This window comes from Mugil cephalus, chromosome 15 (genome assembly GCF_022458985.1).
Source record: "Mugil cephalus isolate CIBA_MC_2020 chromosome 15, CIBA_Mcephalus_1.1, whole genome shotgun sequence".
In the NCBI taxonomy this organism is placed as follows: domain Eukaryota; kingdom Metazoa; phylum Chordata; class Actinopteri; order Mugiliformes; family Mugilidae; genus Mugil; species Mugil cephalus.
The window spans coordinates 17,399,407-17,427,204 of record NC_061784.1 but is presented as its reverse complement, the minus strand read 5'-3'; the positions used below and the strand labels follow the sequence as shown (position 1 = coordinate 17,427,204).

The 27,798-nt window shown below is 40.6% G+C and overlaps 1 protein-coding gene across 2 annotated transcripts; it reads left to right on the top strand.

Moving 5' to 3' along the window:
* rabep1 (rabaptin, RAB GTPase binding effector protein 1) lies at positions 1-27,798 on the top strand. Of its 2 annotated transcripts, XM_047607017.1 has the most exons (19): positions 1-153; positions 2,996-3,124; positions 3,775-3,978; positions 6,095-6,255; positions 6,877-6,996; positions 7,837-7,972; positions 8,108-8,286; positions 8,371-8,481; positions 10,162-10,623; positions 12,099-12,203; positions 12,302-12,418; positions 13,833-13,931; positions 14,992-15,132; positions 17,659-17,848; positions 18,077-18,088; positions 20,702-20,757; positions 22,934-23,032; positions 23,322-23,438; positions 26,295-27,798. In XM_047607017.1, exons 1-19 carry the CDS (start codon positions 108-110, stop codon positions 26,394-26,396), a joined length of 2,586 nt encoding a protein of 861 aa, XP_047462973.1. In that variant the 5' UTR covers positions 1-107; the 3' UTR covers positions 26,397-27,798. The 2 variants fall into 2 exon arrangements, with proteins under 2 accessions (XP_047462973.1, XP_047462974.1); XM_047607018.1 differs by lacking the exon at positions 18,077-18,088.

The following is a 27,798-nucleotide window of genomic DNA, read 5'->3' as shown; positions in this document are numbered from 1 at the left end:
TACCGCTCGCTAGCTTAACAGTAGTTGTGATGTTAGCCTGTTTTCTTGGACACTCCTAGCTCTTATCCCACCGCCCTGGTAATTGCCTCAAGCCCCCTCAGGCAGCCATGGCCGAGGAGGCCTCGGGATCCCCTCTGTCGTCCCAACATGACGGTAAATTTCTCGCTGTTGAGGCGTCTTTTCGTGTCTGTGTTTGTGTGTGTGGTGGCAGCACCGAAGACAGCGGCCTCTGCATCCCCTGACAACATTAGCTTCGTTAGCATCATCAGGGCGACGTGTCACTGTCTCACAGTGGACATTTAACACCACGCAGGGACTTCGTTTGCAAATATTAACTTGGGCAAATAATTTGGAAGTTGCACATTTCCGAGTGGGACCTTCGCATTATGTTGCATTCAAGCACACAGACGCTATTTTCCTCTTATATGACTGGTAGTAGCAGGTTAGCTCGTAGCTAAACCCGAACTAACCCGGACTAATTTGATCTAAAGGTCGGCTCTGGCCTCTATCTGGTAGCCTGGCTCAGCAGGGATAGTCTTTAACACGGGTCATATGGGTGTCATTAGCCCGGTGCTGTGTGCTGTGTGTCGCATGTACATCACACTGGCTCCTTTAGGGGGGTTGGACCATAATACAAGACTTTGGTGTATTATCCTGCAGGTGGCTTTCCTCTGTTTTAGATTAGATTCAACTTTATGGTCATTACAGATGTACAGGTACAGAGCAACTAAATGCAGTTAAGCATTTAACCAGAAGTGCAATAAGTGCATGTAGCATGAATAGTGTGGTTTATGAGCAGGTTGTTCTTATAATGTGGTTATAGTACCTCAGTCAGTCCTTGAGTGTATATTTTGCTCACTCACTTTTATATATGGTCTCATCTGTCCATAGGTTTTCATCTGCAAATATTGTCCATATGCTACCATGCTGCTTATGTACCACACTGTTTATGCCACATTCACTTACTGCTTATTGCACTTATGGTTAGATGCCAAAGTGCATTTTGTTGCTCTGTACCTGAACATGTGTAATGACAATAAAGTTTAATCTAATCTAAGAATCTAATCTAATCTATGTCATATGGACAGTATTTATAAAACGCATAGACATAGCATATACAGGTGAGTGAGCAGGGGTCCTCTATCTTGCTGGGTTTAAAATGTCTGGTTAGTCAGCAGTCATAGGTGCAGTTTGAGCTCATGGAAGCAGGCGTCCGTAGAAAAATAATGTCAGCGTGCCGTTGGATTAACTTTGTTTGTTTGCTTCATTTTCATAAATTTAACAAATATTATTTTGCAGTGAATCATAGGAGAAGCACAGGCTACCGTGATTTACTGTTGTTGTTTTGTTTTTGTTTGTTTTTTTTACAGATTCGTTGTAAACATTTAACGTCAACCTCTTTACTTTCCCAATGTCTGACTGTTTATAAGCATATGTTTCGGTGGCACCTGCAAGCCAACATTTTATTTTATTTACTCAAGAGCATATTTTGATATTAAGTATCTTCTAATAGTTGTAACTCACAGGTTGATGTTTTAATATCTTGGTGCTTTTTCAGTAAATCCAATACCTTTTGTTAAAACCAATAACTGTATATATATACCTCTAAAACTGAGTGTGCTTAGTTGAACTTAGAACTACAACTTTGGTTTTTACCACCATAATTGCCGATAGCGGGCTCAAAGTTTTCAGGCGAACCCAGATGGAGCGACGTTGTCGTTATTGCCTTTATTCTCTTTTCAACCAGAGATCAGAGACGACAAGAAGAGCTCGCAATATTTTTCATCTTTCGCTTGCTTCACTTGGAAACATTTGGAGTGGGGAAATATACAATAACAAGCTGGGAACGGCAAACTAGTGACTGTAAACTGCTTGTTTATTGAAGTTTTGGGCCTGTTGAGTTTACAGATAAATTTGTGAGTGCAAACATTATAAAACTACTCAAAAATGACTTTTAATCCAGTCACATTTGAGTGTTTTAGGTTATTAGAAGTAGTTTTGATGCATTATTTAAAATCACACATAACCTTACTTTCTCAGAGGTGTTGCTGTTCCTGGATAAGATAAGATGAGTTATCCCACTCTCATTCATCCGGTCTGTTCGCTGTTAATAGTCGTCAGTTGATGGAAACAAGCCGCGGCCACTTTTCTGCAGCTGCTGAAAAGTGAAGTGAGAGTAAACCGCGTCTGTATTTGCATCCACCGTCTAATGTTGTCTACTGGTTAATCAGAGACTTTGTTTACATGCTGAAAAAAATGTCATTTTTGCGGCTTCCTGACCTCAATGATGGTTAACTCACAGAAGTACAGCTTAAGCAGGTTTTGAACATGAAAACAAGCTCAACATACGTCGCGCTAATTTACAGCAGGAACTCACGTGAATGTGCTCTGGTGGAATTTCTTTAGAGTTTGTTCGACTGTCACATGACCGCTTCGCAAACGTTTCCCTTCGTCCGTCTACGTTTGAGAACCTCATCATGCGGGTTTGAATAAGTCAGAAGTGAGTTGCACCCATGGGAAAAACCTGTGACAGACGGTATTTACAGGTCACTCGGGAAGAGTTTTGCACCAGTTTGAGCTTTATTATTGACTGTGTGGTGGTCTGCAACATGCCTGAAGGCCCCTGAAAGTGCCTTTGCTCTTTTCTTTGCATGGCTGAATCATTTTTTACATTCTTATGTCTCTGGGCGAGGAACAGGAGTTTGTTTTAAATCCTCAAGTCTGCGTCTCTGCTGTAGAGCTCCAGCCTTATGAGGAGCTGTCAGACTCGCCCAGTTTAGTGCTGATAGATTGATTTGTTTGTTTAGTCTCTGAGTGACTTACTGAAGATACTAAATTCTGCAGATGTGTGTTTTTTTTCCTCCAGTGTAAAGTTGCAATCTGGGAACATCTTCGTAGGTGTCTAGACCAAAAAAAGTTAGGAAAGTTTGAACGATTTCAGCGGTTGATTGATGTAGCTGTGATTATATATTTTTTTTGTTCCTTCATTATCCAGAGGTGCTCCAGCAGCGGGTGGCGGCTCTGGAGCAGGAGAGGGCCGAGTTCATCCGACTCAAGCAGCAGCTGGAGGCCGAGTTCAACCAGAAACGGGCCAAGTTCAAAGAGCTCTACATGTCCAAGGAAGGTACGTCTGGTCACGGCACCGCACGCAGCGTTACACGTTTTAATCTGGTTAATTCTGGGGGGGCGGTAGATAGTGCTGAAGCGCATATGTAAATCTAGTCAACCGCAAGTTTGGTCACTATCTCAGTAATATTTCAGACCACGGTGCATTTACTTGGTGTCCCACTGCAACTATTTCACTTCCGATATGATACTGATATTGCAGCCTTGACCTTTGACCGATACCAATATCAATCCTTGCGAAAATCCTCATGCTGTTTTTTGTGATGCTGCTCCAAATGCGCAGAGGTTCATCGTATTAAACTTCCCAGGTTCTGTGCTACCACGGGAAACTTGTGCATGACAAGTTTTGCACTCAGCTGCAACGTCTTCTTTGGACTTGAATGAAAAAATACTGCCACACGGCCGACATCGCTCCGAATTCTCCCTACTTTGTTAGCATCTTAGCACACACTGTTGTTTTGATCAACTTGGAGAGTCTTGAATGGACTACTTGTGTCGGAGACTTAAGATGCAGGCTGATATAATCTGATACTATCGGATATCTGCCTGATATCGAGACACCCTTTAGCATTTACTATTCCTGTTGTTGCACATTTGCCCCTTTTTCCTCCGTCGCTAATGTTCGATCCATCTCGTCCCTTTTTGCAGAGGAGCTGAAGAGGCAGAAGGCGGCGTTGGATGGCGCCCAGACTGAGCTCAGCTCCGTCCAGGCCCAGCTGGCTCAGGCCCGGGCCGAGATAGAGACCATCAAAGAGGTGGCCACCGTGTCGGAGAACACCAAGCAGGAAGCCATCGACCAGGTCCGCAGCCAGTGGCAGGAGGAAGTGGCGTCGCTGCAGGCCATCATGAAAGGTAGACCGAGTCGTTGTGACGAAGGCTTTTGTTAAGTTGCACCAAATTTTTTCCCCGCAAAAATGAAACGGAACATGCAGATTAAAAGTTTAATAATGCATCTGACAACATCACTTCTTAATGGAAGTAGACTGTGAGCTGCTGCGTGTTTGGATGAGTAAGGAAAGCTGAGCCGTGTTACTCATAATGATGTGACTCAATAATGAAAGCGTGTCCCAGTAAGCGCATGACACTAGTGTTTCCATCCACCTGATGAATCAATGTGCATGAATTTGAACTGTGGAAATTTCCAGTCAAAAGAAAATCCAAATAATTTGTGTGTTTGGCTAAGCTGGAAAAGTTGTTACACATATGCTGCTGCTGCTTGTTCTTCTTCTGTGGTTTAACACCATCTAACTGCTGTTTGATTTAGACGTTTGGTTAAATTCTTCTTTACATTTGGATGGAAACTTGGAGACTGTGAAGCAGCAGCAGGTGCAAAACTTAATTGACCTTTAAGTGTTTTTGTAGATGTCTCTTCCATGAACCATCTGTTAACAGAGTGACAGTACAGTTGTATCCGCCTGTGCTAATTTGAACTCTCCCACACAAAAGAAAAGAAACATGGTGATGAGGTCAGTCATTGTTTTGGTGCAGCAGGCCTGGGGGATGATGCGAGGTGATAATATTATCTGGTTTTGTGCTTACATCATAGAGCTACGGCTTGTTGGATGCCTTAAAGTGATATCACAGAGTTTTATCTGGCCTTCCTGTCCTGCACGATGTGACGGTTAACTCTTAAGGTGCCAATAGAATAACATGGAATAAATGGATTAAAGTGGATAAACTGCAAATATATTTCAGAGAAATGCCATATATGAATTGATTTAAACTCTTAACTTGCCTTTCATCAGATTTTGTGTAAATTATTGTTGTGATTTTGAACTGTTAGCATAAAACAAGCGTTTTAAAGACTTGTTTTATGACAATTAATGAGCAAAATATTGGTCAGATTCAGTGATTATGAAGACAATTGTTGCAGGTGTGAGACGCTTGCGTTTAACTAACAATCTCCTCGGTAAATTCGTCATGTTGCTGCCATCGGCTGTGTAGTTCCACGTTTCTGTTTTATTTCCGCAACTGCAGCTAAAACGGTGCGGCCCCTAGTGGAGGAATCAGGAATAGCAGCGCACTGCATGTTAATATCTGTGTGACGGCTTGTTGTTGGCTGTAGTATTTGTAGCAACCTCCCATTTAAAGCGATTATTTTGTTTTTGTTTTTATCCACTTTTGTCCTCAGTTCTGAATGTTACCCATGATCCGTAGCAGAAGCCAGTTCTGCTCTTTTGGTAGCGCTACGGGCCCTTCTCGTCGTAGTTGTTGGTGCTCAAAACAAACCGTTTCTGCTAAACTTTTCAGTTTCTTTGAATTGTTGTTCAAACATGTTGAACCTGAGCTCGTTTAAAAATAAATAAATTATTTAAATGACACTGCGTTAGGCTAGTTTTGATCATGGTTTTAATTAATTTAAGCTACATGTGGATATTTCAGGTTTTCTATAATGTAAATATAACATGTAAACCACGATGTGCCAGTTTTGCAGTGCGGTTTGTTTGTTCAAGTGCAACATTTCTCTGCAAACACAAGCGACATCACAGTTAATGTCTGTTGCCGTTGTCGTTCTTTTAAAGAGACAGAGTTGATTTTATGGATTTTTTGTGCCCGACTAAACAACATGTTCTGTATAAATATTTTTGAGATATATATATATATTTTATTCAAAAACTTTTCAGAGGAAAACGGCCAAAACTTGGCTGGAAAAGGTGACAAACATGAACATCACCTTCCCCCCGCCCTTAACACGTGAGGAGCTACAAAAACAAAACAAAACCATGGTGTACTCTTTTTCACAGGTTTCTTTGGTCATCTGCTTATACTCTTATTCTATGTTTTAAAAATTATATAACGACAAATATTTAACTAGAAATTAGTCATTGGGGTGTCATGAGGGTCCTCTCTGTACTGTGATGTAATCAAGGAAGCGTTGCCAGATCTGTTTAAACTAGTTTACTTTTCCTGTCATTTCAAATCGTATTTTCTCCATAGTTTTCTTCTTCTTCTTCTTTTTTAACTGCAGACACAGTGTGCGAGTACGAGGTCCAGTTCCACCAGCGTCTGGAGCAGGAGCGAGCCCAGTGGAACCAGTACCGCGAGGCGGTCGAGCGGGAACTGGGAGACCTGAGACGCCGGCTCACCGAGGGTCAGGAGGAGGAGAACCTGGAGGATGAAATGAAGAAAGTAGGCCTTTATTGTTTTTATATCAAATCGTCTTGAGCTGGAGAACTCATGCTTTGTTTCTTATATGGAATCTCAAGTTTCTGTTTTCTAGCGCCAAAAATAAAATAAAAAAAAAAAAGAAACAAGAGGAACGCCAAGAGATCACAATGTACCAGATGCTTCAGCCAGCTGGGCCGCTTAGGACATGTTGACCAATACTGAGTTTCGCAGACCAGAAATTCATGTTTCTTTTGTCATAAATAAATCTGTTTCCGTAGCCAAGAATAAGTACCCAAATATATTTTCCTCAAAAGGAAGATTCAAAGCCAGCTCCTCGAATCCCTGTAAATCTCTAATCTTTATCTTCTACAGTAGTTAAGAAACAGTTGAGGATGATTCACTCTGTTTGGTTTGTGGAGCACGAGGGTGAAATTAAAATAAATAAATAAATAAAATTAGTCAGGGATCCCAACCTGGGCCAATGACCATCAAACTGAGGCAGCTTAATAAAACAGACGGAATAATCTCATCTTGATGATTAAACCCGGCGAATCTCTTTTGTTTGGATGGGAGATGTTTACAGACTAACATGGTGAAACATGTGTTTGCGTGTCTAATCGAGCCATGTGAAATCCTTTAAAGGCCCAGGAGGATGCAGAGAAGCTGCGTTCGGTGGTGATGCCCATGGAGCATGAGATCGCAGCCCTGAAGGCAAAGCTGAACTCGGCCGAGGAGAGGGTGAAGGAACTGGAGGCCTCGAAGGTTAGTCAGCTGTTTCTTTTTTTTTATTTGAAACATGATGTGATGCACGTCTGTATGTATGCATATATTTATAATATATATATTTAGTTTGTTTTCACTATTTCTCTTTTTATTTTATAATTTTTTTATTTTTTGTGTTTTCTGTTTTATTATTTTCTATTTTTATTTTGTTTTTTTATTTTATTATATTATTTTTGTGTGTTTTGTTTTATTATTTTTGTGTTTATTATTCATTTTTATTTTATTCATTTTGTATGTTTTTTTTTTTTTTTCTATTTTATTTTTAATTTTTACTTTTATTTATGTATTTATTTTGGGGGGGGGCAGAAAGTGAAAATAACTAAAAAAACATGATGTGATGAGACTGTATTGATCCTGAGAGAGAAGCTATAAACTACCTGTCAGTATTTAATACAGCTTTATTATTACGGTGTGATGAACACATTAATGATTGATTTAATAATGTCCAGCACATCAATATTTGCTACCTCGCATGTCATCCATCACCTTTATCATCCTCAATTTTATTGGCCTTTTTTTCTGTGAACGAGTGAGCGACATCTCGACTTTGCACCCTAACATCTGTCCAATCTTTGATAAGACGCACATCCTTTATAATTCTTGACAACATACTGAACGGTAACAGACTGAACAACCTGTTGTACTTCAAAATTCTCTGACTCTTGATGAGGACTTCTTCTTCTTCTATCCTTAAAAATTAACAAATATCATTGCAGACGAGGAGCCACCTTTCACCAGGAAACAGTCTGCTCCTGTTTGTTTTCCAGATTTTCAAGATAAAATAAGCCAAACCTCTCGGTTTTCTTTTTATTTCCACAGGTGAAGGAGCTCAATCACGTTCTGGAGGCTGAGAAGTCTTGTCGTACCGACCTGGAGATGTACGTGGCCGTGTTGAACACCCAGAAGTCCGTGCTGCAGGAAGACGCAGAGAAACTACGGAAGGAGCTTCACGAAGGTAATTTCTTATACCCTTCATAAACATATAATTAATTCAGCCCCATTTGTTTGTTGTTAGTCTCTCAGGAAAGAGGTTGCAGATTGGACTATTTCAAGTAGAATATTGGACAATAATAATTTCTCCGTCTCTCAGTTTGTCACAAGCTGGAGTTGGAGCGTCAGCAGCACAACCAGCTGAAGCACACATGGCAGCGAGCCAACGACCAGTTCCTGGAGTCGCAGCGCCTGCTCATGAGGGACATGCAGAGGATAGAGAGCGTGTTGTCGTCAGAGCAGCTGCGCCAGGTGGAGGAGATGAAGAAGAAGGACCAGGTACGCGCAACAACGCGGCGGAAATAGATGACTGTGTTTTGTATTGTTGCCTGAGCTGATGGGATTTAATTCTCTCCATCCAAGGAGGAGGATGAAAAGGAGCGGCTGAGTCAAGTGAAGGACCTGCAGGAGGAGGATGAGGCCGACAGCACGGAGCCTTTGGATGACTTATTTCCCGGGCTGAGCGTCGAGGATGTAAGAGTGCAGTGTAATTTGACACGTCCCTCTGAGAGAACCCATTACTGCGTCATATTATATTCTCTTTGAGTAATGGGATCTTCACCTTCGCTCCTGTCCTTGTGTGTTGTGTTTCTAGCAGCCTTAAGCTGAAATCTAAAGGAAAATGCATTTTTGGGTCAAATAAGCTTTAAATTATAGTTTTTGTCTTAATCTCTTTGTAGCTGGGATTTTATGCAAGTGTGTTTTTGTGTTGTAAAGTTGAAAGAGGAAAGAAACCTCAGGTTTATTTTCAGCCGAATCAGTTTGATCTAGAGCAGAGGTCTTCAACGTTTTTTAGGCCAAGGCCCCCTAAACTCATTAGAGAGACCTACTATATGTGTTCTATATTAAACTCGGCCTAGTGTTTTGTAAATATCCATTATTATTATCATTTTGTATTCAATATTAAGCTATTCAAGTAATACACAGGTCCAAATATTCATTTTTGCATTTTAAATGTGTGCAGCAGTAGAGTGACTATGCTGGAAAATTGTAGGGGGAAAAAAAGATGATATATATATGTCTAATCCCCCTGTTGAAGACCTATGATCTAGAGTCATCCTGGCATGTTACTCCTTCTATTTTGTCATCATTTTATGGCTTAAAGATGAATTTTAACTTCAAACAGTTTGTTATTTGGCTGAACTCAATTCTTGTTGTAGGGTTTAAGGGTTTATCCGTTTATCCCTCTTCTTTGCTTCTGTAAGACTTGCATTGTTTCTTTCTGTGTCAGCTGTGGAATAGTAACAACAATGTGCATCCTTTGGGGTTTGCTCAAGACAAAACTGGGATCCGTTCATGAAATAATAAGTACTCTGTGGTGTTACATTGCAGAGTTTTTGAACTGTTCGTGCCTTTTACTGCAGTTTGCACAACTGAAAAACGTATTATGGGGAAATTAAGCACTGAAGCAATTTACAACACTACTGTCAGACATTAGCATATAAGGAGAAAATATGGTGGTTGTTACGTGTTTTTTAGCATGGGCGCCGCCATCTTGACTGTGATGTCATGGGGTTGGTTGGCTTGTCAGTTCCCATAGGGTTAGACAGTAAAAGAGAGAAGAGAGAGTAAGAGAAGGATAGATAGCACACAATGGATCATATTCCTGTATCTATCCAACACCACGTACAATGTACTTGCTTTAAATCAGATTTGGTTACAGCTCGCTTGGCTTGTAGTAGCTCCTCTCGGATGTCATTAAGTGAAAGAGTTGCCACTTCCAATATGTCCACCTCCCGGCATATAATGTGGAAAGTAGAGGACAGACCGTGGACTAAATGGTCCAGCAGATTGACTCTGAAACAGTGGCACCGTTGTGCAGTAGACGCCCTGACACCAGGTAGCCAAACCACCGGTTTCACCACTTCTTCCGCTCTTAGTGGTACCACAACTCGGTTTTCGCGCCACATCGATTCAAAGGCATAATCAATAGGATTTATACCAGGCTCAAAGTCTCTTTCCATTTCAATCTGACTTCAGCAAAGGTATTATTTTGGATAGAGTTTGTAATACATGGGCCAATCCATGTACCCTTGATTTCCTCTTTAATAAAGATAGAAGGTGTCAGCTCAGCTTTCTTTGCTGTGATTTTGATTCGTCTTGTTAATTAAATATGAGGCTGCAAATAGTTTTTTGGGGTTTTTTCTCTTTCAGCCCCACGGCAACCTCAGCGGCCATGGCTCTATGCACTCCTTAGACGCTGACGTGGTGGCAGGGAGCCCCATGGATCCCTACAAGGAAAATCTGAGGAGGGTCCAGTCCACAGACAGCCTCGGCTCCTCGCTGTCGGCCCAGCAGGGCCTCGGCGGCCACAACCACAAAGCCAAGTCGGCCAGCAACTTGGACGAGTCGGACTTTGGGCCCCTGGTGGGGGCCGACTGCAGCGTGACAGACAGTAGCTTTGGCGAGACGTCATCCATCAGCTCAATCAAGCTGACGGCGAGTCACTTCCTGCTGACTAAAGACCAGGAGAAGGCCATCAAAGCCATGACGCCTGAGCAGGAGGAGACGGCGTCGCTGCTGTCCAGCATCTCGCACGCCCCCGACACCGCTTACTTACCACCTGCAGGCTACCGGCTCGTCAGCGACAGCGAGTGGAACCTGCTGCAACAAGAGGTGCATCACCGAGGCTTTCTGAGAGCAGCTTAAGGGATTAATTGAGCTCAAGTGACAGGAGATTTTCTCTGTTAAAGTGATGATATATTCACAAGAACAAGCTAAAACAAAGACTCGTAAGTTTCTTGGAGGCAGTTCATCCAAGAAGTTTCTTCATATCTAAAACACTGGTGTGAATGGGGGTTTACTAGGCTGGTAGATGGCTTTTAAAATCATCTATGTCCAATTGGAGATGAACATGGCAAGTGAACATCAATTTACATCGTTCTTTGCAAAGTTTCACACCTTCAAACTGGAGTCTTTGGACATTAAAGTGTCCCTAAAGTACAATTCATTGGGGAATCCAAACACATTTCTCCAATTACAGGTCAGTATGGTCAGTAACAGACGCCAGTCATGATTTCTCAGGGGGGTAAACACCCTCAGACATTCAATAATCCAAACCCCACCGGTGTTTTAGAGCTGAAGAAGCTACTTGAATGAAATGTCTTCAGGAAGCTCTATGAGTCCAGCTGACTTTGTTTCTGCTTATTTTCTTGGAAGGGTTGAAGATTTTACTGTAGTTTTCTCCCATGATTTGTCACCATAATTGTTTTTTATTATTATTGAGTCAAAACTGCCTCAGGAGCTGCTGAGGCTGTTGTGTTTTTTTGTGGTGATGTACTCCTTTGTTTACATTTTTAGCTAATTATCCCTGTTAAAACGGTTCTGAATTGGTATATAAGAGTCATTTATCTGTTTATCCATGGGTGTTCCTTCGACCCGACTTACATACTCTCTGATAAACTAGAGGGCGTTTAATGGTTAAGACTGGATAGAAATGGTTAAAGTTTCCTTTGTGGTGTTTTATTCTTATTTTATGTTAATTTTCTGATTTTATTCCTCAAATTTTAGGAAAACTGCAGCTTGGAGAAAAACACAATAGTTTCTTTGAGCATATCCTTCGTACAGTGTTGTTTCTCAGCTGTTTGACCGCCTGTATATGATTCACAGGGTCTTAATGGGCTTTCTGCTCTGTGCAGTGGCAGGGAAGGAAAATCCATCGCATGCGGCCATTTTGGTGCCTTATTTTGGTATTTGGAGGAACTGGAGCATATTCTGAAATCAGTCTTCAGCACTCGACGCTTCACCTCATGTGAAATTGGTCACGCCGCTCTGTTTTGGCAATCTTAGTCTGTCCAAAGTGTCAGCTGTCATTTTAGCAAGAAAGGTAATTTGAGTTTATAGCTGCAGGTGAAGAGCTGATCAAGTCTACGGTGGGGGAAAAGCAATTTGTATTCAGCATACGACGACTGGCTGCAGGCTAGAATGAGACTTGGTTGTTTCATTCTAAAATATTTACAACAACATCAGAACACACATGTTAAAAAAAGCAGAGATCCTGCAAGTATTTTTCAGGTTTTAGTAAACATTTCAGTAGCCATCAGTCCTTATTATTAAATAGTGAAATGTTTTTCTCGTTGGTTCGTCACCAGGTCAAAAATGCCGGCAGGAAGCTCGGACGACGCTGCGATATGTGCTCCAACTACGAGAAGCAGCTGCAGGCCATTCAAGGACAAGAGGCCGAGACACGAGATCAGGTTTGTGTCGTTGACTCTGTCACTCGGGTTACGTTTTAAACTGCAGGACTGCCACGGCGCCCGCTGTATTTTATTAAGCCGCTCTTCGCCTCGTCCAGGTGAAGAAGCTGCAGGTGATGCTGCGTCAGGCCAATGATCAGCTGGAGAGGACGATGACGGAGAAGCAGAATTTGGAGGAGTCGGTCAAAGTGGGCAATGAGCAGACGGCCGTTAAGGTTTGTGCACAACAATTTAGTTTATCTAAATGAATTTCTCTACTTTTGGGGGCTTGTAAACACAGATTTCTGATCAGAACGTTTTCTATAGTGTACATTTAGTTGCAGCTCGGTGTTAATTATGTTTTATTTCTTGAGATGCTGGGGTGTTTTGTGCGCAGATAATCGTTATTCTCAACACAAACATCTTGTATTTTGGATAGAAAACACAGTAACTGCTTGAGGTCCAACATGTGCACCATCTGGTCATTACACCTATAAATAGACGTCATGTAAGAGAATAAGAAAACATTCATTCTCACTCGGTATCATTGTGGGAAGAGGGGCTGCTTTTAAAGTGGGATGAGAGGAGCTGATGTGATTGGCCTTTGGTTGATGATAGACGACTAACTTGATAATGTGTGATAATGGATCTCATTCACACTGGCTCCTTTGTGTGGTCCAATGTCCAGGCCTGCAGCCAAACCAAATCAAAATATTGATGCACCTACGGTATGCTGGTGTTTTCTAGAGTTGATGATAATTAAAATAATAACAGTTTGAGTGGGCGAGCATCTCTCTCTTACCTACACTCTAGGGCCGTTATAATGGTAGTCATGATAATGAACAAACTGAACGGACCTACTACCTACTATATACGTTCTATATTAAACTCAGCCTAGTGCTATAAATAAATATACATTATTATTAGCATGTTACATTCAGTGTTAAGCTATTCAAATAACTCTCAGGTAATTTCCTTGTTTCAGACATGTGCAACAGTAGGGTTGCCGTGCAACTGCAAACATAAACAAACAGACAGATAAGGAAATAGTTGATAAATTCAAGTTATAACTTTAAACATAACTAAATGTCACAGGGTCAGTGAATCACCAAAACGTTTTGGCCTCAGTAGTTGGCTGATGGAAGTTAGCTTCTCTTTTGCTAATATTACAATGTGCATCTGGGATTTTACCTGGGGGACTCTCAGCCAATAGCAGGGAACCTGACAGAGTCGGCGTGTAATACGCTGTCTCATGATTGGCTCAGCAGCGATAGGGGCGGGGCCTACTGTGCACAGGAGGCTCAGATTGACAGGTGTAGCGTGGTGCTCTGTGTGAAATTGTGCACCGTTGAGACAGCTCCTGTATCGATGAATGAGTGAGTGCTGACTGAAAGATGACGTCTCCTACCTCCATTCATCCCTTTACTAAAATATGCTGGATTCATGTTAATGTGTATTTAAAGAAATTCAAATTTGTGATGGAAAAACTATGGGGGGAAAGTTAAAGAAGGTGTGGAAAAGCCTTTTTAGTCGCTTCAGACAGACAGGAAAACTTTTTAATTGTTGTGTTTTACATATCTTGACGTCTAAAGAAGACTTGCTCTCGTCTTACTGATGATTTATTTTTCATATTTTTTTTTTTTTTTTTAGGTGTCTGCCCTCATGCAGAGAGTCCAGGAGTCAGAGACGCTGCTCAGCACACTACAGCAAGCCTTCAGTGACGCTAAGAGGAACACACAGGAACAGATGGTGAGCTGCGCGTTCATTTGTTGGCCCCCGCGCCGCCCGTTCCTTCCAGCTGCGTCTGGAGCTCTGGTTCATAGCATTGCCACAGAGTCACGACTGCAAATCTTACACATCAGTTTGTTATTTGCTGTTGCTCACTCACGGCCAAACAGAGCTGCATGGCACTAGTTCTGCTCGTTAGTGCGCCGGGTAGTGTATTTCTGGGCCTTCGTGGAAATGATGTCGCCGCTCAGACATTTCCTGACGCGATGGGGCTACATGATTTTCTCTTTTTCTTTTACTTGGTTTTTTAAAAAGCTGCTCATCCACCTCAGAAGATTTGTTTCCTCTACATCCATGTCTCTTCAAAAGTAAGACGTCCAGCCGAACTCGAGGTTTAATGTTGAAGTTAACTCTGAAAACGTCTACACTTTAAAAGTATATCATAACATACGTTGATCAGCCCTGATGTTATGACTCACTGAATATAATTAGACTTGTTATAATGTCAGTGGGTGAGATGAGTGAACATTTTGTCCTCAAAGATGATGCAATAGAAGCAGGAAAAAATGGATAAATGGATGGATTTGAGCGACATGCTGGATGTATTATGAGGGCTAAGGGAGACATGGAAGAAGGTGTCTTGATTGGATGAATCATGTTTTCACACATGGGTGCTCGCAATCTCAACATTTTCTGAGAAGCTCTCTTCGCTCAGCTGCACATTTAGTTATTCTATGATTAAATTAAATTAGATAGTTGCTCCTCTTCTATAAACAGAGTTGTCCTCTCAACATCATTTAAAGAATTGCCACAGGTGCTATTTAAGTGGAGGAAAATGGACGGACACATCCTCAATAATGAATGCGTTGCTGCAAACTGTGCAAATAAACTTTTCTTCCAGCGAAGGGAGACATTTCTATGGCTTCTTGTGTCTTTGATCTGACAAAGTCTTTATTCTGTCACCAATTCTGATGTAAAATAACAACTAGCAGACTAGATGGCAGCAGACACAGGCCGTCCCCATGTGACAGGAGAAAGAAAGAAAAAAAAACAACTAAAAAAACTTGTTATTTGTTTTCAGGTGGTGCTGGTGAAGTCGAGGGAGCAGGTGGCAGACGAGCTAAGTCGACTACAGAGAGACAACGAGAGTCTGCAGGGAAAATACAGGCTGCACGTCGAACTACAGCAGCAGGAGGATTTCCAGATGCCCAACACGGTGCAAGTAGGTGAAGCATAAATCATCACGTCATTTAACAGTATCGATCTGTAAAAAGTTTTATGTAGCATCTACACTTTTGATTGATTGCTTAAGTATGTCCAGATCTAAATCTAAATCTTTTAATTTTTTATTTTGTTCTATTTATTGGTAAAAACAATACAAACATACAAAAGTTGCATTTATCGACTACAGCCAGCGGATACTTAGTCTATATGAAAGGAAATGACTCTACTTACCAGCAGGTGGCAGTAGTCTGTGTTGGCTCGTATCTAGACAGAGCTGGCCTTTCTTAAATCATATTGCTCAGTTGGTCTACAGTTAATTAATTATAGATCATCAAATGAGATGAAGATTTGAAATGAGAAAAGCCTTCTGTTGCCCTTTAAACTTCGTATTTTGTTTACTTTCGTCCCTTCTGGTGGTTTCTCTTCTCACGCTCTGATTCTCTAGCTCAACGTGTCAGGAGAAAAGCCGCCTACAGGGGTCCAACTCGTGCCAACGGTGTAGGATTTCCGTTTGGGAAACATCCGCCTGGTGCATCTTCTCATTTAATAAATACCCCCCCACACACACACTTACACAGGGTTTCACCTTGATTTATGCAAATCCTGTGCATCGAGTGGACCCGTGTCAAACATTAAATTTTTAGTCTGCTTCTGGCTGCATGTCATTAAACAGACTGCTGCTCTTGTCACAGTATGAGCTGTGGTATCTCCCAGTTGTGCCACAGAGTGGAAAAATCCTACACAGGGATCTAGTAAATGATCCTTCCAGTGAAGTGGCCAGCTAGTTAACGTCTCTGCGGCTCCGCCAGCTCATATTCGGTGATTAATGGCAGCGCTGCACATTGACGAGGCGAAAATATCTGTTATAAATATATTATATATAATATATCCGGCCTGAAGAGTGGTCTGAAACATCCAGAGGAAGCCTGAAGGCAACGGTGGCATGGAAAAACTCCCTTTTTATATATACATATATACTTTTACAACCCTGCGCTCCTCCCACACTGTTCCTCCTCTTCCCCCGGCGAGTTAAAATAAAAGAGAGTGGGCTCGTATTTTAGTGGAGGTGGAGCAGCGCTGTGACATTTTCAACTTATAGGTGGTTAAATAAACCACACATATTCGTTTAAATGTGATCTGCGTGACCCGGTGATAAGGTGGGCGTCCTTATTCAGCCTCTGCACTGTTTTCAAGATACCAGCAATCATGTTGATAGAGTGGATACCTGAAGAAAAGTAAAATTGCATTTAAGGATCCGTTTTTTTACTTTACTGTATCTTAAGTTCCTGATTTTCTAGTAGCCACTAGTCTCAAACTTGCATCGTTAAACATAAGGAATGTCTTACCTTGTAAAAGAAAAAAACTCTTTAATGAGAAACATCTGTCGCTCATCCATTCAGAAGACATTAACAGGCAGCGACCTGATGCTGGTTAGAGCACATGCCACATCAGCCGAGTCCCCGCTTTGACTCCCGACCAGGGGGGGAGTCTGTCTCCCGTCCCCCTTCCTGTCTACCGCTACTTCAACTGTCCAATAAAATAACTAAAAAGCCATTAACAATGAAGACGGGAAGCCATTGCGTCATCACCAGTTTATACATCTAAACAGTTATAAGTGGTATATGTTCAAGTTTACGATAAATCATCTGCATGTATTTGCTTTAGTTCCTCGCACATGGAGATATACACATAGAATTATTGGACAAGATGCTTTATCAAATTCATGTTTTTCACAAAGGTTCCTCTCATTCCAAAATAAAGCAGCGGTTTATAGTCGTCTGAAAGAAGATTTTTGCAAACAATCTAACTCGTTTTCTGAATTTCAGTGTATTTAAAGTTTCACCTACAGTTGTTTGCAGCTTTTTAACCTCCTGAGACCCGGCGTCCTCATATGGGGACGTTACGTTTTTGGGTTGGTGGCAGCTTATTCTGCTTCCTTTGTCCTCATAAGGAGACACTTTTGTCTGCCATGTACTGGTAGCGAAGGGTCAATACACGTGTTTATTTATGCTTATTAACTTTTCAAGTTTGATATGATGTGAAAATTTAACAAATTCACAAGTGCTCATTTGAGTCATTTTGCTTTTGCATTAAAATCAAAAAGAAAAGAGTTTTATATTTTGGTACACATTTGTCATTTGTAATATGCACTGAAATAATCACTGTGTCCAGATTATTTATTTCAAAAGTTACTTCCAGTTCAAAGATGATGCTCATTTTTTTTTTATACTTATTCTATTATTCCCAAATACCTAAAAATCTTAATTTTATCTTTAAAAAATGAAGATTCCAAACAAATGCTTGTGTCTCAAGTGGTGAAGCATCAGAAGGGACCTTAATATACACAGATTGGTAACTTTGTGAGCCTGACATCCTCCTTTGATGCTACAAAGACGTGGTTTTGGTTTATACAACTAATCAGAGCCACTTTCTTTTAATCTAAATCAACCCTGTGACTCCGTTTGATTAAGCATAAGCAGTTCCTTGATAGCCCGTGTTGACTTGTCGTCCGACTCCTCCGCAGGAGTTACAAGGTCTGGTGGTGCGGTTGCGCGAGGACATGGTGGCGTTACGGACGTCTGCCGATCACATGGAGGAGAAGCTGAAGGCCGAGATCCTGTTTCTGAAGGAGCAGATCCAGGCGGAGCAGTGTCTGAAGGAGAACCTGGAGGACACTCTGCAGCTGGAGATCGAGGGCTACAAGGAGGAAATAGGTGAGGCTCGGGTGGTCGTGTAAAGCCGACCAGAGAGATCACTGACTAATCTCTGATCACCTGTAGCACAAATATCGTCATCCTCATCATCATCATCATCACCGACCAATGATTTGGAAACGTCGTCAAAATAGTCTCTTAACTTCTGTGGGTATGAATCCAGGACATTTTTCATTTATGCACAACTCTCTTCTGTTTCTTTTTCCTCCATTGATCACTTTCATTCAGACATCTTGGAAGGTATGACATTTAACTGCCTGTATATATGTGTGCGTCTTAATGGCATAGCTCTCAGACTAATACTGTAGTGAGCTTACAATGTAGAGCTTCCCCCTCACATGTTTTCTTTTTTTAAACTGTCTTGAAACAGCTTCTAGACGCCGTATTTCCTGTAATAGTGGCCGGTATTTAATTAATAGACACGTCTCTATAGGTCGGGGATGTGGTTTACACAAAAGTATAAATACATGTTGGCCGGATCAAAGAAAAGATAACTCTATATTTCAGTCACAGTGGATGCGCGAGTCAGCCAATTATAAATGTAGTAACACACAGGTAATAGCTATTCGGCTCGGACTGCGAGATCGATGCGAGAGCTTGATAAAAGTTTGTATTTATAATTTTTAATTTTCCACAAAAAATACAATGACAGCAAATTATTAATACTAATTAATAATTAGTAACAAAATAATTCAAATTCAGTCCATTCATTTAACAGTAGGTGCAAAAAGATTTAAGAAGTTTTATTCTGAAAAAGATTAAATAAAAATATAGCTTTGAAAAAATAAAAGGACAAAACAGATAAAACAGATAAGTTGCTCTGCTTCGTTAGCAACCGCTAACTGCTTAAACTGCTAAGCTCTCTTCTGCTCCCACCTCTTCCTGTTGTCCAATCAATTATAAAACGCGACGTCAACTTCCGGATACCGGATACTCACCCGAGCAGATCTGGTACTTAGGACCAGTTATTTTGGATCATAATCCAGCGCAGCGGTTGTGGAGCATGGACATGTGGGTTGTCCAGTTAAAGTCCAATTAAGACGTATACCTGCCGGAGAAAATACATTTCCAATCGTATTATCTGTCTTAATCAGATAAGGAGAACTCTGATTTTAGTCGTAATTAACATGTTTACATGCACTTAAATTGTCCAGTTACAGTTGGATTAAGTTAATAATTTGTTTTTTTCACATGCATGTAAACATAATGTCAACAATAGAGAAAAAAAAGAGCGTGTACGATAAATGGACCCTGTTTATTTTTCAGTTTAAGTTCAAACTGATACAATAGTGTAATTCATTTGTCCGTCCGTTCTGAACACGGGGGTTTTTATTAATCCTTCCCGGCAGCTGTTGTTTAAATAGCACAGCAAATGGTAGGAAACCTTTGAGCAAATATACCAGTACATAATAAAAGCCTGTCTCCTATAATGGCCGTGTGTTCTGGGAGGCTAAGTAAATAAAGGCCCGACCTCTATTAGGGGAAATACGGTGATTCACCTTATCGTATGTTGTCCTATTCCACAGGCACGTACATTTAAACAGGATTTCATGGATGTTTTGTTTGTCTTGCTGATACTTAACACTGTTTGGCAGCTAAGGAGGAGGAGGTTCAGTAGCATTCGATCAGATCCAAGTTCCGATTCTTTGAAATCGTTGTGGGTGGTTGTTTACATGTAAATTAAGATGCCTTAGTTAATAAATATGCAAATGTACCAGGCTATGAAGGTGGGCATATGATAATAATAATAATAATATTAAGTGCATCTGTTTCTTAGCATTTGGATGCTCTATACACACTAACAGGGCATTTTCTCCTCTGAATATTAAGAGGAGGATATTAACTGTGACACTTTCTGAGAGTGATTCTTAAAGAAAGATTTAAAAAAGGATCCACAAACTTAATGAGTCTTGGTGTGTTGTGAGTCTTGGCTACCAGAACCCAACTGTGTTGTTGTCTTAGTAAAACAGTATCTGTGTGTGTGTGTGTGTGTGTGTGTGTGTGTGTGTGTGTGTGTGTGTGTGTGTGTGTGTGTGTGTTGTTTGATGCCTTTTGCACTCTGAACCTAAATGTCACAGATTCACTGTTAATTGCTGAAAGAACTGCACTTGAGGCTTGACGAGAGAGTTGGTGTCTAATTAATTTCTGTTTTTGTTGTTTAGCTTTGAACACTTTTAAACCAGGGCAACACCACAGTTATAATCTTCTTACTGCATTTTTTTTTTTTCATTATGTTTGTCTCAAGTGTTTTTATAGTCTTTGTGTTCTTTGTACACAAATATATTGGATTTAAAATAAAAAGCAGGAAACCTTCCACCTTTTTGTTTTTAACATCATTACAGGCACAAATTATCACTTAAATAAACAGGATATTGAAAATGCTGCTGATTACTCATTAAATACATGGACAAAAATATTATTTGGTTGAATAATTTAACTTGTTTCTGCAAGATTTTGACCAAATCTCACTTCTTTTTTCTTTTTTTTTCTTATTTTTAAGAAAATTAAACATTTAGGTTAATAAAAATTCATTTTCATATTTAAATACATGCATTCTCACCTGATTGATACCAGTTCTCTTGTCTTTTAAAGTGACCAATGAGCCACTGAGGTCATTAAATGCTTTTAGTTCACCACTGGTTTGTCATCCCATTTGCTTTTAGGGCTTTTCTGTGCAGATCTCACTGTGTGTTTTAATACGAGCCAAACACTCACAGCATTTCTCAGCAAAAGCAGCTTTGTTGGATTATTCATAACTGTTGAGGGACAACGTAAAAACTCCAGAGAGAATATCTGGGCTTTGAAATTCAGATGAGCTCCATGTGATCCTCTAATGATGTCTTCTTCCCACAGCATCTTTCTCCAGTCTGAAGACGGAGCTGGAGCGCATAAAGACCGAGAAGGAACAGGTACATGCTCCGTGAAATCATACAGACTTACATCAATCAATCAATCAATCAAACAATCAATCAAATTTTATTTATAAAGCACATTTCATGACAAATGAATGCCATTAAAAGTGCTTTACATTTTGATTGACAAAAATACATATAACAATGAAGAAAATGGAAATGGTGACTAATGCACAGTGTAAAACATTCGTTTCGATTACTTTTTCTTCCGATACAGTATCAATTTTAAAAGAAAAAAGTCGTGTTTTGGGCCAATTGTGAACAACCTTTGCACCTACACCACCACTTTTTCTGTACAAGTTAATTGAAAATAAATCATTCATAATCTTGTTTTTTTTTAACTCAGTTTGACCAATAAATTATTATTGTTATCTGATGAACATACATACAACATGGATCTTAAACTGCATTTAACATTTCGCGGTGAACTACGTAGAATATTGCAATATCATAATATCGCAATAATGTATCGTATCATGGCTCAAGTATCGTGATACGTATCGTATCGTGAAGTACTTGCCCGTACCCACCCCCACTCTACGTTTAAGGCACGTTGGAGGACAAAGATTCAGCTGCTTCCAGGCATTTTAAAAATTTGTATTCAACTCCTGCATTTAAGCATTTAGTCCCCAGAAAAGACCTCAGTCTGGTCGATGAAGGTCGTGCTACTTAATCCGGATTATTGAAGCTGCGCTAATCAATATTTGGATCAAGTGACAGTAATGTAAAAAGGGATCATTTGTGGAGGTGAAGCCCATAGAGGCGCAATTAGATCATCCAGTTTTATATAGAACTCAGATTTCACACTTCAGACACTATCTGACCACCAACCATAGAGCTCCTGCTCTTCGCCAAATTGATACTTCCTCTTTCCTTTCTTTTTTTTTTTAAAATCAGCTTTTATTTTTTATTTTTCCCCTATACACATTTCTGTTGATTTTTGAAAAATCTGAGTAATGATGTTAGCTGTGGGATTTAACCCGTGCAACATTGCTATCGTTAGTCGAACCTTGCAACTGGTAAACGTTAGGCCATAATGGGCCAGATGGGAAAATTATTACAAATTATAGTACCAGAAGCTTAAGATTATCGTACATACCCAATGTGACGTTAATCAGGACCATCTGCTAGGTATAGTATAGCTTATAATGCAGTTTTACCTTTAAATAAACTATAGCCACCTATTGAAGCGGTCAAATTATCGTACTTTATGGGAATATTGGAATTATTGATCGGACAGTGGGTGATATTATCGTACAAATACGATATTTATTGTACTTCTGGCAACACTGGTGGTCGGCAACAATCAGAAGGGCAACCAAGGGTTTTTTTGCTAAATAATAAAAGCAATATTTCTGAAATTTCGACAAAGTGCAATTTTATTTGTTTCCATTGAAAGGTGTTTTGCGAATGAGCTGTCACTCTCGTAAAGTATCGCGATATCCCATAATTCTCTTAAATTCTCGTCACATGAGACTTCACTTTGAGGAAATGGACTTCGAATGAACTAGTCACATGACCCCCTGCGTCATTTCCAGTGTCGAGGAAATGCGAAAAAAGTGTGATTGCACTTTTGCAATAAACTGTTATATCGACACGTCAGAAAAGAGCGTAAACGTGATTTAGCTTTAGATATTTGAGAGTTTTTTAATGAAATGTAGGTGCTTCCGTTACCATTTTTTTATTGCAAATTTCTCAGGACAATGGAAACGCAGCAAGTGTCTATTTAGCTTGCTGTTGAACGGGTTACCCTAGCGACCATAGGAGCTGCTACTGAAATGGGAGATGATTTCCAAGTTAGCGAGTAGCTGTCACCAAACTGGAGCATTAAGGAGCTAAACAGACAAATATTTCCTTCAGGAGGACGATAATGTGGCAAAGAAGATCTTGACTATTGGATAGAAACTGATATTTGCTAATGTTGCTCTGTAACAGCTGGATGTATAAAGTTAAGCCCATTATTAAATGATATGTAAATATGTCTGATGGTGTCGTTATCGTGGCCAAACATCGATTCAACCATCTTTGATATTCATTTTAATTAATTATACTTTGACCTGTGTCTCTAATTACAACTCCTCCTCCTTCTCCTCCTCCTCCTTTCCCTCTTTCCTAAGATGAATCTGTTGGTTATATTATAATTATTTATCTGTATATCTCCTGGTTTGTGTAGATGCATAAAAGTCTATCTGAGAAGACTGAGACACTGGAGAGCATCCAGGGCCTGAGGATCAGCCTGGAGCGTCAGCTCAAAGAGCTCTCTGCTGCAAAGGTCTGTGTTTTCAAACACTCATTAATCTGCAGATGCACCACACAAAAGATCCAAAACTTCATAATATCACAGGGTATTACTGTCTGCTTGTCAGGATCGACCAGCTTTCACGTCTAATCCACAGAGAGGCTCAGATTTCAACCGTAATGTGTCTTAATGTGTCTTTAAGCCCTTGTCATGTTGACTTCTTCAGCTGACGTGTCTCTATAAAATATTCATCTGCATGATTTCTGTTGTGAATGTGTGACTCCATTTAACCTTTCTGAGTAAATATCTGTGTCTTCTGCAGAGTGCACTAGAGAGTCAGGTCTTCGACGAGAGAGACAAAGCCCAGCGGCTGCAAACGGAGCTGGACGTCAGTGAGCAGGTCCAGAAGGACTTTGTCAAACTCTCGCAGACCCTTCAGGTGAGCAGGAAGTTTTAGTGTAAATTATAAAGTGTTACAGTTGAATGAAAGCTGTTATGTTGCTCTGGATTTCTTTGCGAGCGATATCATGAGGACAGCGTTTCTGCAGACAAGTTTGACCTAAATATAGGAGGCTGTTTTCCTCTACTCAACCACTTCCTCAATAGGATTTTAATCTATTTTCTGTTGAGTTGTAGTTGGTTGTAAAGCTATAATACACTGTCTGTGTACACTGAAGCAGTTTGAATCTGTGGTTCTTAGACTTATGTGTGTACCATAGTAGATATGACTTAGATCTGTGCACTTTAAGCCTTGGTTATACTCCAGACACGGGTCTGTGCAGAGTCTAAGCCGTTCGGTGTCGGCATTCTTCTTTTATAACAACTTTTCTCTGTGTAGTTCAAACTGGGCGACTCACGTTGGAGTTGGAACCAATAAGTGAAGCTTTTACTAAAATGACTTTACCAGAAAAGAGAGGACACGTTCGAATAGATGAGTTTGTCGGAGGCTAAACTGACATTTATACCTGGTTTGTGTTGCAATAGTTCAGCTGCGAAGAGCAGAGAGCGTAATGCATGGTTTTGATTTTACTAAACTATCTTTGCAACTTTCATCCAAGTGTCTGTCTGCCAGAGTTTTACTTTTTTTTTTTACCATGAGAAAACGTCTGGAAATCCTTCTGTATAAAGCAGCTTAAGTTAGATTTTTGCTGCTGCTTCAGTTCTGCATTCAGGACGTTTACATGCACGTGAAAAAAACTAATTATTGCCTTAATCTGACTTTAACTGGACAACTTAAGTGTGCACATGCTCCACAACTGCTGCGTTTGCGTATGATCCCCTGAACAAAAACATCAAAGAAAGCCGGATGCAGAAGAAGAAGTTAAACAGAGCCGGGAGAAGAACCACCTGAGGGGTAGCACATATTTATCTGCACCATAAGTAGCGAACACATTACATGCGAGATTAAAAAGCTGAACTATTATCCATCTTGTTGCTGTTTGAAATGCCGGTCTGCTGCATAAACAACTCTGGTTGTTTATTATATGACATAATAGGTCAACCAGAAAGGTGGCCGTATTAACCCGCTGAAAAGACACATATCGCCACCTAGTGTGGAGGAGGAGGACATGTTCCCATCAGTTATTCGATTTTCTCATTGCATGTAAACTGGGACAAAGTCAAATTTCAAGCATAGCTCGATTAAGCTGTGCATGTAAAGGCACTGACTAGCCATGAGCTAATGCAAAAGCTGTGGTTGTCCACACCTCTGCGGACCAGACAAGCACAAATAATGTCCTTCGTTCTTCCTCCTACACATCTACTCAGACATCTTCTTTCTCATCTGTTCCAGTTTTTTCAATAAAACTGTTGCTCAACATTTATCCGTTCCGACTTTAACACGCACGAGTCACCGATTCCCAAAAGCCATGAAGCACTCAAAGAGAATGCAACACAAACGCACGGAGAGACAGCTCTCCAGTACAGACAGTCCACCAACACCAGGAGGACAAAAGACTCTGCTCTGAGGGCAACAACAGCGTCTACATTTCAGCCAAAGAAGACAGATGCTTTGAAAGAGGTGTACTAAGAATGTAATCTGCCATCGTTTTAAAACACAGTCTGAACATCTGTTCCCCGTTCACACGTCGAGTCTGGAGACTCTGGGTCGTTAGAGTAGCATTCGATGGGGAAGGAAAACAGGATCAAACGACTACAGGTAAGTATCTGGTCGTTAACGGACCCTAAACGATTTTCCGGTGGACAACACTCACAGATGTTCCTGTTTAAGTCCCAGCTACCCAGCAATCCACTAAAACTGAAGAAGCTACTTGGATGAAACATCTTTAAGGAACTCCACAACCCCAGTCGCCCCTGTTTCAGCTTGTTTTTGTTGTTTGTTTTGTTGTTGGAGATACAATGACTAGCCAATAATCAGCACTTTAGCTGTAAAGTATAACAGTACAAATGCTCTAGTGGTGCAGGGCACCGGTGTCGTCTCTTGTACATGACTTGTGTTGAGTATGAACCAAGCCCTACAGTGTCTTCAGTTCACACACAATAATAAAATATAGTCGGTATCACACTGAGCCACTGTCTGTCCGGGCTACAGTCCCGTCAGAGAGCTCATGATCCGGCTGCTCCAGTTATCAAACCAAATACAATAGTGCTGACTTGTCCCTGACAGACACAGCTGAGGGTCGACTGACTCACAACCTGCAGCCGACGGCACAGCTCGTGATAGCTCAGCTTTTTACTATGAGTCAGAGGAAATGCAGAAATGGTGCAAGTGCTTCAGATCAGTTATATGTCATTTAACTGAATCATTTTAGGATGCTGACTTTTTAATTTAAGAAAATAGGAAGGTTTATCCAATCTGACATACATGGCTTCCTGTAATCCTCTTTCAAACCATCTGTCCTCTCGGGCTAAAATTTGGACATTGTCATCTTCAAAGAGGAGGTGAACTCAGATATAATCTGCCATTTAGTTTGTGGTTGTTTATATAAACTAGTGCCACAAAGTTTTGTATTTAAACCTCAGACTTCCCACCAGTCCAACACAACTGAAGAAGCTACTTGGATGAAACGTCTTCTCAAAACTCTACGAGTCCAGTTGCCTTTGTTTGTTTTCTTTTTAACGCTTTTTTCTGTTACCACTGCTCTCCATGGATTATTTTGAAAGAGACCTCTGATATGAGTTCTAACAAAAAACAAAAAAGAAATAGCGAGCGGTTCCAGTTGAGCTCCACAGTTGTGATTTAACTAAATTATTCTCCATTAATCTTTCATAACTGAGTCTAGTAACGTTTACACAACGTGTTCTCTGAGTCTTCTGTGTCCGTCCTTGTCTCCAGGTACAGCTGGAGCGAATACGCCAGGCAGACTCCTTGGACCGGATCAAAGTAATCCTCAACGACACCAACTTGACTGACATCAACCAGCTTCCAGAGACATGATGCCACTGAATGAAGACTGCCTTCGGTTTCATTCCCCTCTTCCTCCATCACTGGCCCAGTAACATTATTGTTCTTCTTCCCTGACCCTTCCTCCTCCTCTTCCTCCTCCTCCTCCTACCCATAACCACCACGGAAGAGTTCGGAAGGACGAGGACAGACGCGGCATGAGGAGCTCATGGCCTTTTGTGTACAGTAAAAGTCTTTGAACACACCATGGATAGAATAATGAAGAAGAACACTACTACTAAAAAAAAAAAAAAGAAAGAAAAGAAATGTAAATAAGTAAATGTGTGACTGTGGACGGAGGGAGTGGAAGTCCGTCTCCCTGTGGGTCTGTCTGTGTCTTGTTTCTACTGTAGATACGACTGTCTGTATTAGCTCAACCAAAAAAAAAAAAGGTTTGTCGTCTTCTAAAAGCACTTTTCATCTGCAGCTTCTCTTTCCAGGTGAATAGAAAACAATTGGATGCACAGTTTTGTTTTTCCTCCTCCTCCTCCTTCTGTTCTCACAGCGGTTGATAATCGCTTCCTTGTTCCACTCGCTTCTTCTTTCTGTGTTGGTTTCTTTGTTTGTTCTTTTTTTTTTCCTGCATCATTTTCCTCCCTGTTCTGATCACGAGTGCCGTATGACAAAAAGACAATGAAGGATGGAAAATACTTGCACATAATTTAACTGCGAAAAAAAAAAAACTGAAAAAAAAAACATGCAAGCAATGCCCCTCCATTGTTGCTTGCTTTGCTTTGTTTTGCTGGTGTCTGACAGAAACCTTTTGTTTTAAAGCTGCAGGAATAACGTACTTTTTCGACTCTTGATTTTTAGAAACCAGTTGGAGAAAACACTAGTTAGTCCAGCTCATTTCAGGTTAAGAAACCAGGTGTCATAATTAAAATGGGACACATTTTTTCCCCCCACCTGTTATTAATTTACTTTCTGTACTGACTTTCTTAATGTAACCCTGGAGATAAATTTAAATTATAGTGGGCAGCTTTTAAATTATATCGAATGAGCACAGCGGGCCGCCCCTTCATCCCCACGACTAAGGAGTGAATTCATTTTTCTTCTCTGACTCAAAACTGATTTTCTAAAGTGTAATGAAACGGTTCGTTCGTCACTACGAGGAGTTCTGTTTATCTGTGAAGCTACTAACTGATTTGGATTAAATAACTTTAAAGTGTCGGGGTCTGTGCTCTCTTTGAGGATGCCTGTGTTTGATTGGATCAATAATTGAATGGATCATTGTGGAAATGTTGCAGCTCCTCCTCCTCCTTTTTTTTTTTCCTTTTCCTTTTCCCAAAACTGACATATACACCATGTTTGTGTTGCAGTAGTTCAACTGTGAAGAGTGGAGAACGTATGCAAGGTTTTAATCCCAGTAAATTATGTTTGCAACTTTTCATACAAA